This window comes from Syngnathus typhle, linkage group LG18 (assembly GCF_033458585.1).
Source record: "Syngnathus typhle isolate RoL2023-S1 ecotype Sweden linkage group LG18, RoL_Styp_1.0, whole genome shotgun sequence".
NCBI classification, from domain to species: domain Eukaryota; kingdom Metazoa; phylum Chordata; class Actinopteri; order Syngnathiformes; family Syngnathidae; genus Syngnathus; species Syngnathus typhle.
The window spans coordinates 3288089-3301424 of NC_083755.1; the positions used below are offsets into that span (position 1 = coordinate 3288089).

Consider the following 13336-nt stretch of genomic DNA (forward strand, 5'->3'; position numbering starts at 1 on the left):
CTTGTTTTGTCTGTTCAATGATTAACATGAGTGACGTCACACTGTCCCGGGTGGCAGAGCTTGCTCGCTCTCTCTTGCTCGCTCTCTTCCTCTCTCTCTGTGCGTCTTCTTGCTACTTCATTCAGCACCATGCAGCGTGCCAGGACGGCTCTGCAGCTTCTCATCACCTCCACGACATGTCATTTTCCTCCTCATCCTCGCCATTTTCACCATCCTCACCGTCATCTCCAGGAGATGCGCTCCGTGGGGATCGTTGGAGCGCCTTTCTCCAAAGGACAGGTGAGGTCAGGTGACCTCGGCTCCGTACTTAACCTGCTGGACCATTTAGGGCGGTGCAACAAGAATAGCAATTTTGTTTGTGGGGGCCGTGGCACAGCCCCGGGATGGTGTGGAGCTCGGACCGGATGCGATCCGCGCCGAGGGACTCGTACGTAAGCTGCAGGCGCAAGGTAACAATTAATCTGCATTTTACTGTCTTCTGATTGGCTGGTCAGAACAGAAAGCAACGACATGCAGTTTTTATCACAAATTCATGTCGTGCTCAGTGTTGACTGTCACGCAAGCGCTTGCTCGTTGGCTCTCTCCCACTTTTTCACGGTTACATATTGAACAGCAGACTGGTTACTGTGTGCTCAACCGGTTGACTTTGCTCTGTACGACACACAGACACTCAAGTTGACTGGCCTTGTTTATTTCAGAGCAAACAATTTTAGCACAAACATGAATGATGTTTGCTTTTCTGTATGGGAGCCCTGAGAGCATCACGTGTCTTCCCGTCCCGGCAAGACATCATCTTTTTTTGTCCCTGCAGGCTGCGTGGTGAAGGATTACGGCAACTTGACATTTGAGGACGTGCTGCCCGACGAGCCAGTGGGGCGGGTGAAACATCCCCGGGCGGTGGGCAATGCCAACCTGAGGCTGTCAGAGGCGGTGCGGGCGGTGAAGCGTAATGGACACACGGCGGTCGTGCTGGGCGGAGACCACAGGTCGCTCGCTTGCTCGGCACGCTTTGTTTTGGCTGTGGGATAAATTGAAAACATGATACCGCCTCCGCCATCACCTTTTCCAGCCTGGCCATTGGCTCTGTCCACGGGCACGCGTCAGCTGTGGGGGACGTGAGCCTGGTTTGGGTGGACGCCCACGCCGACATCAACACGCCGCTGAGCACGCCCACGGGAAACATGCACGGCCAGCCCGTGTCCTACCTGCTCCATGAGTTGCGCCCAAAGGTCAGCAAAAAAAAGAAAGGCCAAATATCTATTTGCGCTCGTTTGCTTTTTCTTCAAAATCAGATTCCAATCCTGCCCAACTTCTCCTGGATGAGCTCGTGCGTGTCGGCCAAACATTTCGTCTACATCGGCCTGAGAGACCTGGACCCCGAGGAGCAGTAAGTCTTCTTTCGTCTGTGTGTTCCTGTTCCGGGAGGGCTTGATCATACTGTGCCTTTTCCCCCCGGTGCGCAGTTACTTGCTGAAGCTGGCGAGCGTGAAGGCCTTCTCCATGACACAGGTGGACGCTCTGGGTGTCGGCCGAGTGATGGAGGAGACGTGCGACTTCCTGTGTAAAGACGGGTAAGTGTTCTAGAAGCTCGCCACGTGGTCGGTCCCGCAGTCACTCGATGCCTCGGAGCAGGGCCAGGAGGCCGATCCACCTAAGCTATGACGTGGACGCCTTGGATCCGGCCGTCACCCCGGCGACAGGGACGCCTGTGCCGGGCGGCCTCACCTACAGGGAGGGCGTGTACATCGCAGAACACATCGCCAACACCGGTCAGAAACGCACACATGTCCTTTAGACTTTGCTGTTCCTGTGCATTTGTCAGCCCCTCGTCACACGTCTGTTGTGTTTGTTCAGGGCTGCTGTCGGCAGTGGACGTGGTGGAGGTGAACCCTGCGGTGGGCGTGTCGGAGCAGGAGGTGCGGCGCACGGCCAGGGCCGCGCTGGACGTTCTGCTGGGCTGCTTCGGACGCCTGAGGGAGGGGAACCACCCGGATGAGTTCCGCCTGCCTGACGCGTGACTACTCCAAAAGCGAGGCCCCGCACCCCTTTCTGCATTTCCTCATAATCCTTCAAGTCTCGCTTAAGGTCCTACTTTTTTTCCTCTTGACTTAGACCATTCAGAACCTGGTCCAAGCGTTGTGATTTCCAAGCACGTCAAAGGTGCTTGTCCAAGAGTGACAAATCCTTCACTTGATTAAAAAAAACAAATGAAGCCAAAGAAGCTCACACACTTAACTCTTTTATGTTGTCATTACATATTTTTATTTATCAAGTTATTGAATCAAAAGAATGTGCTCATTGTTAACTTAGTTAAAATTTAATTCTGATTCACAACTTTGAATAATTATTTTTCAAGAAATAACTGGTAAAAAATGTACAATAGATTAGACAACTTATTTACGCAATCTCTCCCCAACATGCCAAAGGCACTCTTGAGTGGAACGAAACCTGTTTAATTCTTCAAGCAGCCAACAGGAAACCCATTTCAATATTCCAATAACTAATTATTCAGCTTCAGTGCTTGTTCTTTTTCGCCAAAGACGATGGTCGTCGTGGTAACCGGACACCATAGCATGGAGTCAAGTGCCAAAGTGCAGTTGGGCCCCATGTTGTGTTCAAGAATTCTGCAGGCCGCAGCGCCTCCTGAACTCCTGACCTCGCTCGTGCAGCCACTTGTTGGCCACTGGGGAAGGCAAAACACAGTGACATGACTGATTCCAAATGGCCGGCTCATCTTGCCGGGACTCACCCCACTTGCTCCCCACCAGGACAGGACAGGCAGCGTGGGAGGTCTGGTAGTTTCCCTTCCCGTTGAGCCGAAGGTTGTACCAAAACACAGCAGAGCCCTGCGGTCATAATCATGCCATTAAAGTCTTGGCAATACATATTGGCTTGCAGATGTGCACCGTTCGCTCCATAAAATGTGATTTTCCAATTGGAATATTTCCACGAGCCGATCCAAATGAGTCTTGTCTAGGCTGCGTGACGTGTTTGCAAAAAGAAAAACAAACCTTAATGGGCCAAGCGACAGCGCCTAATTCGGTGAAGACAGTAGCCCCCCCTGCCGGCACCTCGCTTATCTGCAGCACAAAGGGGAAGACATCAAGAACCTTGGTAAAATCTATCCAATGTGTGCTTTTTTTAAAAATTATATTTTAACTGACATAAACTAGCCAGGTGGCGATTCGGTTTCCAGTGCCCAAATTACTATAAGGTTCTTCAATCTCGTCCTGTGGTGAGAAAAAAAAGCCAAAGAAGCAGAAATTGAATGTTAAATGGAAAAAAAAAAAAAATTGTCACCCTTTTAATGGACAAATGCAAACTTTCGTGATGCGTCTTGTGAAGATCCCAATTCCGTATGAGCCATAGAATTTTTCTCTTGCTTCTAAAGATGTCTTGTTTTTGCCACGAGAGGGCGCAATATACCTGAAGGATCTGTGAGCTCAAGTGCCAGGATGCCATTTTTTTTACCTTATTGTGACAGGCGTGTCATGGCTTTAAAGAGTGCCTGGGCTCAATTATTGACTTGTAGCAGGAGAAATTGAAAGTCAACGTGTGTCGTCTTTCTCGTTCCTAATTAAAAGGGGTATGAAAATGTGCCGACAAGGCCTCATCTTGGACAGAGAACGCATCTATGGATTTACCCCTTGAAAGTCGTGATGAGGTTCATACTGTCCTCCCACGCCGTAGTTGGCCACCTGTGCAAGTAAACTTGTGTTGTTGTTTTTTCTGCTGCTGCTTTTTAGGCGAGAGGTCGGCCGGAAGGAAGTTGTCACCTGCATGGCCTCAGCCGTGGTCGAGTCCAGGCCTGTGATGTCGCTCATTTTCTTGACCATCTTCGCCACACGCTCATGCTCACTGTCTTCCAGCCAGGCACTGAGGAGCAATTCCCGATGCGAGGTAAAAATAACAGATATGTGCAGGTTGCACAAGTATGCACACCCTTGAATGCACGCACACAGGCTAATTAATTGGACAAAGAGTTTTGCTGGTCTCATGAACAACCCCAATTTTTTTGCATGTATGACATTTAGTCTGAGTTCTTTTTGCAAAATAGCTTCATCACCAAAAAGTACAAAAATGTCCGTCTATGCACGAAATGCCATGTCCTTACTTTTGGGAGATCCTGGTTGGAACGGCGTAACTGCGATTTTCTTCGTAGTTGCTGACTCTGGAGCGAATCAGCTAGGTCGGCCGTGCCATCACACGGTTGAGTCGAAGACAGAGAGATGGGTGGAGGCACGGGAAGTTAAGCAAAGAGCAGAAAGATTCAAATGGCATTCATCCATTTCGGCGGACTGACTTTGGGTCTGGCCAGCTTTTTGTAGACGGCCATGTCCTCGTCCGTCACAATGTCGTAATAGCGGACGATGCGGGGCTTGTCCCACAGGTCTTCCTCTTTGACGGGAGCAATCACCAAGTTGGGATGGCGCTGGTTGTCATAGTAACGGCAGAAGAGGCGGCTTTGTCTGCGCGGAGTCTGTCGGAAAGAAAAGCCGAGCGAGTGCAGAGCGTGCTTCTGGCAAGGCCGCTTTGCGGTGTCTTCTCACCATCTCAATGCTGTCGCCGCGACACAGTCGCTCGTACTTGGCGTTGTGGTCACCTCGACCCTTGGGCACCTCGGCCGTCTCCTCGCCCGTCTTCTGTTTCTCCAGGTGGTGCTCAAAGTACCTGAGATTCTTATTGGCTCGCTGGTTTTCCGGATCTTAGAGTAAATAAAGGGGCAAATGGGATTGAATCAAGTTCGCAGCCCTTAGGCGTGGTTCCGACTCACCGAGCTCCAGCAGCTTCTTGGTGGACTCCAAGCCACGCTCCAGATCTCCTTGCTTGAGAAAAGCAAAGCTCTGGTAGTCCAGGAGGGTGACGACCTCCACGTTTGCGGCCATGTCGCCCTCCTCCATCTGCTTGAGGGCTTGCGACAGCCACAGCACCGTGTGGTAGAAGTCGGACTCCTTGTATGCTGCCATGGCCAGGTCATAGCAGTCGTCCACCGTCAGGACGCTCGGGAGCACGGAGGTTCCTGACGAGAGAAGAGGGGAGGGGCACTTACTTGCAAAGACTCTCCGTAGCAAAGGCGCTCGCTCTGTGCCGCTCCTGACCTGGCAGCTGGCCTTTGGCCAGGGTGTCGGTGTCCAGCTGGTACGTGTCCTGCAGTCTCAGGAAGGCCTCGGCCACACCTGTCTGGTCATCCTCGCCGGGAAAGTACTGCCGTTTGGCGTCCATTTCCGACATGAAACCTGAGGCACCAGAGACGCGTGCGGCCGGCGTCAAAACTTACCTGCCGCTAAGATTTGGCGACATTTGTGTCTTCTCACCCACCGTCCGACACCTTGCTGCGCACCAGGCTCTCCAGGTTGCTCCACTCGCGGTTCATCCTCTTGAGAAGTCTGAAGGCGTTGATGGGGTGCCCCAGGAAAACTTCAGGGTCCTGGATGGCCAACGCCGACAGGTTGGCCACCCTCTGGGCCCAACTGCGGACGCCACCATCGTCAATATTTTCTACTCAGCGTGCCAAACGTAGCCGCCAACGTCTGACCTTTTGACAGTCTCTAATTTGGTCTCCTCGGCTCGGATGTAGTCCTCCAGCGAGGTCAATAGGTCCTTCTCCGTGTGCAGCAGCTCCGTCATTTGACCTAGTCGTTTGGTTGTGTCGGTTAAAAAGAAAAAGGACGGCGCCAAAAAAAGATTCCGTAACATCGACAGTGTCTGTCCAGCACGTGCGCCTCAATCTATCTACGCTGCTTAATATCAGGACGAGACTCACCTATGGAAGAGAAGAATTCGTCAGCTGAGGAGAAGCTGATAACCAGCAACAGGCAAAAGAGCGCCATGTCTAAACGCAACAGAGAATTTTATTATAACGATTAGGTTGGCGTTGCCTTTATACCTCACGCGTACACACAGGTGCCGGAATAGACCACGGATGTTTATGATCTTCTAAACATTGTGTATTATCAAATATTGTCCATGGAACATCTGAACTTTTTTTTCGGTTCATCTGAAAACAGCCGCACCCGCAGTTACCGCTGACGTTCATTTTTACGTTCACCCCTGGAAAAAATAAATTTCATTCGGACATATTTTTTTTCCCGAAAGAGCACGCAAAAACAGAACCATACCCTTGCCGGTGGAACGAACACCATGTCGACATGCTTTCTCTTGAGAAGTCATTCTAGTTCAACAACTTAAGTCAAATAAGAATGTTGCCTTTCAAGTCTGTTGTTAATTGTTCACAATTGTCAATGTTGTCAGTGAAAAATAAAAAAGAGCGAGAGAAAGAGAGCTCAGCTTGGGTTGAAATTAAAATCAATGCCTCTGTGACAAAAATAAGAAGCAAAGCTTTTATCTGTGAGTGCTAACAAGTGAATAAAGACAAAGACAAAGTTTCGTAATAAAGGCCTTATACGCATAAACGCCACTCCCAACTGCGTGCACGAGAGGCATGGTATGGTCTTGATGTCCGCCGCCCCTCCACAAATCTACTACATGACTCAAAAAAAAAAAAAAAAAGAAAAAAAAAGGGGGTCCTAAAAGTACCTCTTGCAGTCAAGTCCATCTCATGTTGCAAGAAGATTAAAGCAACACCCACAAAGAATAATCCAAGATTAGATTGAAGCCTCTCAACAGTTTGAAGAAAAAAAAAAGTTGCACGAACTGGTGACAAAGTTAGACAAATTAGCTCGCTGACAAAATGTCCAAATATTGTCAAGGTGTTGGACGCACCTAAAGCGCCAAAATCAGATAAGGTCCAACGATATGTTGCAGATGCACTTTGTCAAATTGACAGTGTCCGATTTCAAGGCGCTTCTGGGAGTCAGTTCCCAGCATCCACCATGCACTTGTCGCATCTTCTCGCATCTCTTTTCTTGCCAATGACGATGGCCATTAACGACTTGGACTGGTTTCTTTATTTCTTTTTTTTACTTGGACTTGGAGATATCTATCCCAGCAAACACGCCTTGGATGTGCACGTAATGGTATGGTAGCTGTATAGGGCGCTGAATCCCTAAACTGCCTAGGCGCCATATTGGATGTGGCAAAAACATTTTTGACTGGTTCGAAAGCCGCTTGCGACTGTTCCGACTTGGTGCTTTTGACAATCTTGAAAGGTCCTGCGTTTTAGACGCATTGCTTATCTTTTAGATTCCAAACACCAGCAGAATGCATGTGAAGTGAAAAGAACGAGTTTTGAAGAACGACTTGGTCGCTGCAGAACATTCTACTGCTCAGGTCCCCCTCCTTTCCCTCCTCAATAAAGAAAGCAAGTGAGAAGTGAAATGTTGGATCCGGATTCTCAGATGACGCAGGATCAAGGTACTGTAAATGTAGATACGTAGTATACGTAGCCACACTCTTTATTCTTTTTGTAGTGAATGTATGATCAGTTGAAAGGAACTGTTTTTTTTTTAGCTGCCCCCAACAGTACAATGAACATCATAGCCTTAATCCCATTTTATCCGCATGAATCAAAAGGGACACATTTACATTAACAAAAACTCTCAACTGCCAAAAGAAAGCTCAAACGTATGCAACACAATCTGTAAAATGGATACACTTGGTGTTCAGAAATGCCAGTCTATGGTAGATCAATAATTCCTTTAGCCCACATTGCTTCCAACCAATTTTGTGTGACTGTTGCTCTTTTGTAAATAGTTTATAAATGTTACAATTTGCATGTCTGATTGACTAAGAGATGACCTGTTTTCCCCACAAATTTATTGTGGTCAAGAAATGGGAGGCAAAGTTTTTGGGCCACCTGCGATTGCAGGATTTGAAAGATGTTATCTTAAACGAGCCCACAACCGAGGAAGAAGACGAACTACAGCAAGACGCTGGAAAGAATGAGGAAGCGTATGCAGAACTCATTCAGTTTTTGGATGACAAAAGTTTGTCGCTGGTGATGCGCGATGCTGCAGATGACGGGCGAGGGGCCCTACAGATCCTAAGAAACTACTATCAAGGCAAAGGCAAGCCACGCATCATAAGTCTCTACACAGAACTGACATCACTACAGAAGTCTGAGAGTGAAAGTGTGACCGAGTATGTGATCCGGGCAGAGACCGCAATCACAGCGCTGAGAAATGCCGGTGAGACATTAAGTGATGGACTATTGGTAGCAATGGTGTTAAAAGGTCTGCCGGAGTCCTTTAAACCATTTGCAATCCATGTCACACAACGTGATGAAACGATGCAGTTCTCTGAATTCAAAACAAAGATGCGCAGTTACGAGGACACAGAGAAGATGCGGGCTGAAGCAGATGATAACGTGATGAACGTACGGCAGAGGAGAGCGAGACCTGACAGACCAACTGACAGAGGAGCCGAGAGGAGCGCCGCGGAGGTGGTGTGCTTCAAGTGCGGCCTGAAGGGCCACATGGCCAGAGCCTGCCGGCGTAAACTGTGGTGCAGTCATTGCAAGAGCAGCACACACCGGGACGCGACCTGCAGGCGGAAGCAGCGCGTCAACCGGGACGACGCACGGAGGGTCCACGGGGAGACTGAAGACCAGGACCGAGACGAGTACTTCTTCCGAGTGAGCGAGGGGGCAGCAAGAGTCGACGTGAGAGGCCTGATGGTTGACTGCGGGGCTACCTCGCACATCATCACAGACCTGGCAAAATTCAAGCGGTTTGATGACGGGTTCCAGGCCGAGACACACTGCGTGGAGCTGGCGGACGGCACGCGGTGCAAGGGCGTCGCGGAGCGCCGAGGTGATGCAGAAGTCTGCCTGATCGACAGCACAGGTAGACACCTGAACGCAACGCTGAGGCAGGCGCTGTACATCCCATCCTACCCACAAGACATCCTATCCGTGAAAGCAGCTACGGCCAGGGGAGCCACTGTGGTCTTCAAGGAGGAGAAGAACGTCCTCATCTACCAAGACGGTACGAAATTCCCCATCCACGTACGTGATAGACTATATTATTTGCATACAGTACATGATGATGATGATTGTGATCATGATCAGTGTAAAGGATGTCATGATATTCAGACGTGGCATGAGATACTGGGACACTGCAACTATAAAGACATTCAGAAATTACAAAATGTTGTTGATGGCATGAAAATTAAGGGGTCAATAAGCAAACCTCAACATTGTGAAGTGTGTACTAAAGGAAAGTTTTTCCAAACCAGGAACAAAGATCCTGATGTGAGGGCTAAGACCCCTCTAGAACTAGTTCACACAGATTTGGCAGGGCCAATCCATCCAGAATCTAAAGAGGGTTACAGATATGCAGTTTCATTTACTGATGATTTTTCCAGCACTGTTTTTGTGTATTTCTTAAAGAACAAAAGTGACACTGTTCAAGCTACAGAAAGGTTTCTGGCTGATGTAGCCCCATATGGCAAAGTAAAATGTATCCGATCTGATAATGGTACTGAATTTACAAGTAAATATTACCAGACTTTGCTCACTAAAAACGTGATTAAACATCAGACATCAGCACCGTACTCTCCTCATCAAAATGGTACTGCTGAGCGCAATTGGCGAACACTTTTTGACATGGCAAGGTGTATGCTCATTGATAGTGGTTTGCCAAAACAACTATGGACCTATGCAGTCCAAACTGCTGCTGTGATCCGGAACAGGTGTTTTAACAAAAGAACAGGGCAGACAGCCATCCAGATGTTGACAGGAAGAAGACCAAATTTGTCTAGGATGCAGAGGTTTGGTTCAGAGTGTTATGCCTATAAACAAGACAAGAGAAAGCTTGATCCAAGGTGTGAAAAATGTGTTTTTATTGGGTATGATAAAACCAGTCCTGCATACATTGTATATTCCCCTGTCAGTAAGAAAGTGCAAAAGCACAGATTGGTAAAGTTTGTGGCAAAATCAGGTGTAGAACAACAAACACAGACTGTCACATCTGAGGATGATGACTTTGTAAGAACCAAACCAAGAAGTCCAAATCTTGTGTTCGGAGAACAAAAACCTGAAGTCAGCCACCACCAACCACAACAAGAAAGAGCTGAGATCAAACGTGAGCCTGATGGTAGCCGTTACCCTACCAGAGAGAGAAGGCAGCCAGACAGATACACAGATTGTAATGTGTCCAAATATGTGTCTGATGATGAAGAGACTGATCAAGTCCAGAGTAACATTGATTACTGTTATCGTGTAATGTTTAACATACCTGTGTCATTTTCAGGAGCTGTAGCCTCAGATAAGGCCAAAGAGTGGGTTAAAGCCATGGATGAGGAAATGCATTCACTTAAAGAAAACAACACATTTACCCTGACCAATTTGCCAGAGGGCAAGAAAGCAGTGGGGGGTAGATGGGTGTATGCCATTAAAACAGATGTTGATGGTTCTGAGAAGTACAAGGCCCGATATGTTGCTAAGGGATATAGCCAGAAGATGGGTGTGGATTATGGGGAGACATTTTCTCCTACAGCTAATATGACCAAGCCTGCAACAAAATTTAAGTTGGCAAAATTTGCTGGATTTATGTTTGGGTCTAACTAAAGGAAAATGGACTTGTTTTCTGACTAAAATGTCAAGGTACTCTTTTCTTTAGGTTTATAATGTGAGAGCAAGTGGGGGTGTTGAGAGATGCTCCCAATTATACATTTTCTATTGTATGTTTTGTCATATGTTTAAATAGTGTTATTTTCTTATGATAGTATCTTGATTATTGTATGATTGGAACCACCTGTGAAGACCCGTTAAGTGGGCGTGTTCAATAAAAAGCCTTCCTGCATGCTGCACAGTTGGGTCCCTACAAGCCAACGCCGCAGTAGTCGCAGTGAATGGTGTCCAACAGAGTTGATCGGCCTCCTCGTCTTTCTTTATTTTATTCCACCGAGTTTGCTGTGATTGGATTCCACGCATGTACCTGCTGCTGTATGGCTACTCTGCCAACAGAAAGTATTTTTCTTTTTGAAGAACCTTGCCTTTTACAGATGCTACGATGTCTGCCATCTTGAATAGGTTAGTGTTGTTTGACACCTTATCCAGCCACATTGCAAAACCCCAAGGCAAATCCACATTTATACATACATAAAATTAACCAACACCTGAACAAGCATTTTTCATCTCAACAAATAAGAGGTCATCCACCTCTAGGTTTAAGAAGGTATGCTTGGGTGAGTTCAGAGTAAAGCATCATAAACGGAGCCAAAAAAAAAGTATAAAGTCTACTCTTGTCTTGCTCTATCACACTGAACGGATTCAAGTACAAACTCTCTATTTAGAACGGACCAGACAAAGGCCTCGAGGTTACAAATAGCATGCAATCGACTGATTGCTAGAACATATTTAAAACAAAGAGTCAAATTGCCCGTAAGTGTAAGTGCGGACGGTTGGTTGTCTTTGTGTGCCCTGTGATTGGCGGGCAACTGGTTCAGGGTGTCGCCCGCCTACTGCCTGTTGACTGCTGGGATAGGCGCCAGCACGCGCACAACCCCCGTGGGGACAAGCGGTACAGAAAACGGATGGAGGTCATTAATCGAATACCCAAAAAATGGTTACAGAGAAAGACCACCCATAAAGCACCAATATTGGTCTGTTGCCGTCATTTGAAAGAATGTCACAAGCCAAGCGTCTGCTGCATTTCATAGCATGTAAACATGGTGGACCATCAACAACGCGGGCTTTATTTGACTACTTACTGACGCTCTGTACGATTTTTATACAATATTATTTTATTTCTTACTGAAGCCATGTACAATTTTAATATAATATTTAAGGAGTCAAAACTGAGAGTATATGAAAGGGAAAACAAAATGCTGACCTTTTAAAAATAATGTTGTACAACTGCAGGCACAACTGGTGATGTTGGCGGTCGTTCATTCGTCAGAGTGACCGTTATTTGTACTTCCTCTCCATTTCTTGTTCTGCTATGCAGCACAGTGACCTGGACACATGGCACGCAATTGTGTGCAGGAAAAGGGTCAATCATCATTTATATTGTCAAGGACAAGATTGTTACATGCCATGTGCTACTGCCGTCACCTTGTCATCGAGTCTTTGAGGAAGAAACAGGACTGCTCCATCAAAGCAGTGAACAGAGCCCAGGACTTGCTCATGCTGGAATAGGGCTGTTCTAAGGCGACGGGCCTCCATTGGCGGATTGAAGTCCACATGGTACTGGTACAGAACCCATTGAGGACGGGACACGATGCGAAAGAAATTGGCCGACAACTGAATAGCCGAGCCACTTGATCCTGAAAAAGTCAATATGCAGATATTTCTTTTATAAGAAAAATTGATCCCGTCACTCCCGCTGATTGAAAGTCAATCATAAGAGGTTGGCAGTCGAAATATCAACAATGAATATTCATGTGCTTTTGAAATAACATACCAGACTTTGACGTTTTGACATGCTCCATCGTCAGCCTGGTGTTAATGCCGCCATCATGGAAATCTCTTCTACGCCCAACTCTTTCTCCAATCTTCACCTGCCGAAATCCAACTGAGATCTCCAGAGCAGCTACAATGCAAGGCAGTGAGAACCAGTAGTTGAACAAAGTAAATAAAATAATATAACTGTCATATTTCTCAAGGATTACTATTGTTGCTGATGACAAGTTCAGACTACACCATTTTTTGTCATTCAAGATGGTCGTTTCGGCCTAACGATAGACAAATTTAGATAATTAATATCCCCTCTGCCCTATATTGTTATTGTGACAAGACTGTAGATTAGGGCTGTTTGATTATGGGTACAAGTGTGTGTGCGCGCACATACACATGCAAATAGAACCATGACATCATGTAAAACAATACCTTCTTCAGTAAACGGTACCAGAGCTTTCTTCTGCCTCCCTCGACCAACCAAACCACCTACTTCTTTTGCTGCAACATCTGGTGCAGGTTCTCTGGACAGAGTCTTGCACGAGCAATAAAGATTAAAAATGCATCATTTGCCATGACTGTTGCACAATCCCTCATGTAACATTTGGAATATATAGTTTTTGACAGAATCTCAAAATGACTTCAGAGTGTCACACACCTTCATAAAATGTACATCACGTTATGCATGGAGCGACTTTAAAATTGGGGCATCGCCAGTCAAATCTAATGATGATGGCTAGGGGTGTAACGATTCATCGATACACATCGATTAATCGATATAATGCTCTACGATTTATTGGCATCGATGCTAAACGTAAACATCGATTTATATCGCTGTGTTTGACCTCGGACATTAGACGCGACTTTATTTTGAAATCCAGTTCATTGTTGCTTGTTTCCTCTTTCCGGGAGCAGTGAGCGGCGTGTTGTGAGCAGCGCAGGCACGTGAAAGGGGAGTCGACAACTAGCACGCGGCTCCTGGGCTGGTGCTATGGCTAGTGTCCAAAAAGACGAGGAAATTGGCTCCCCTTTAGGCTT

General features: G+C 47.0%; 3 protein-coding genes and 1 long non-coding RNA gene across 6 annotated transcripts; 2 read left to right on the forward strand and 2 right to left on the reverse strand.

Annotated features, from left to right (window-relative positions):
* The first annotated feature begins 80 nt into the window (after positions 1–80).
* Positions 81–3583, forward strand: arg1 (arginase 1). Of its 2 annotated transcripts, none has more exons than XM_061264450.1 (8): positions 81–284; positions 377–449; positions 812–986; positions 1070–1229; positions 1293–1387; positions 1464–1571; positions 1633–1769; positions 1855–3583. In XM_061264450.1, exons 1-8 carry the CDS (start codon positions 177–179, stop codon positions 2016–2018), a joined length of 1020 nt encoding a protein of 339 aa, XP_061120434.1. In that variant the 5' UTR covers positions 81–176; the 3' UTR covers positions 2019–3583. The 2 variants fall into 2 exon arrangements, with proteins under 2 accessions (XP_061120434.1, XP_061120432.1); XM_061264448.1 differs by having other exon boundaries at positions 81–279.
* On the reverse strand, positions 2239–6380 carry LOC133142849 (prolyl 4-hydroxylase subunit alpha-1-like). 2 transcript variants are annotated; one of them, XM_061264446.1, is made up of 15 exons: positions 6120–6377; positions 5765–5833; positions 5537–5633; positions 5320–5471; positions 5100–5237; positions 4775–5020; positions 4551–4705; positions 4304–4480; positions 4115–4185; positions 3777–3876; positions 3645–3698; positions 3165–3230; positions 3012–3080; positions 2750–2846; positions 2239–2683 (listed from the first exon to the last, which is right to left on the reverse strand). In XM_061264446.1, exons 1-15 carry the CDS (start codon positions 6169–6171, stop codon positions 2616–2618), a joined length of 1611 nt encoding a protein of 536 aa, XP_061120430.1. In that variant the 5' UTR covers positions 6172–6377; the 3' UTR covers positions 2239–2615. The 2 variants fall into 2 exon arrangements, with proteins under 2 accessions (XP_061120430.1, XP_061120431.1); XM_061264447.1 differs by lacking the exon at positions 5765–5833 and having other exon boundaries at positions 6120–6380.
* Positions 6381–7786: 1406 nt separating this feature from the next.
* Positions 7787–10573, forward strand: LOC133143180 (uncharacterized). Its single transcript, XM_061264972.1, has 2 exons — positions 7787–8885; positions 10152–10573. The coding sequence occupies exons 1-2, from the start codon at positions 7901–7903 to the stop codon at positions 10466–10468; spliced, it is 1302 nt and encodes a 433-aa protein (XP_061120956.1). The 5' UTR covers positions 7787–7900; the 3' UTR covers positions 10469–10573.
* Positions 10574–11668: 1095 nt separating this feature from the next.
* Positions 11669–13151, reverse strand: LOC133143181 (uncharacterized). The gene is made up of 4 exons (XR_009710370.1): positions 12731–13151; positions 12306–12434; positions 11957–12168; positions 11669–11858 (listed from the first exon to the last, which is right to left on the reverse strand). It is a non-coding gene; the product is annotated as an uncharacterized LOC133143181 (long non-coding RNA).
* Between the last annotated feature and the right edge of the window lie 185 nt (positions 13152–13336).

Excerpts from the sequence above, each read along its gene's own strand:
- LOC133142849 (XM_061264446.1), bottom strand. The coding sequence starts at position 6,171 with ATGACTTCTCAAGAGAAAGCATGTCGACATGGTGTTCGTTCCACCGGC. Across the intron at positions 5,834-6,119 it reads TGTTCGTTCCACCGGCAAGG|ACATGGCGCTCTTTTGCCTG; the intron begins GTATGGTTCTGT and ends TGTTGCGTTTAG. Across the intron at positions 4,706-4,774 it reads CAAGAAGCTGCTGGAGCTCG|ATCCGGAAAACCAGCGAGCC; the intron begins GTGAGTCGGAAC and ends ATTTACTCTAAG.
- LOC133143180 (XM_061264972.1), top strand. The coding sequence starts at position 7,901 with ATGCGCGATGCTGCAGATGACGGGCGAGGGGCCCTACAGATCCTAAGA. Across the intron at positions 8,886-10,151 it reads CGTCCTCATCTACCAAGACG|GAGCTGTAGCCTCAGATAAG; the intron begins GTACGAAATTCC and ends TGTCATTTTCAG.
- arg1 (XM_061264448.1), top strand. The coding sequence starts at position 130 with ATGCAGCGTGCCAGGACGGCTCTGCAGCTTCTCATCACCTCCACGACA. Across the intron at positions 450-811 it reads ACGTAAGCTGCAGGCGCAAG|GCTGCGTGGTGAAGGATTAC; the intron begins GTAACAATTAAT and ends TTGTCCCTGCAG. Across the intron at positions 987-1,069 it reads GTGCTGGGCGGAGACCACAG|CCTGGCCATTGGCTCTGTCC; the intron begins GTCGCTCGCTTG and ends CACCTTTTCCAG.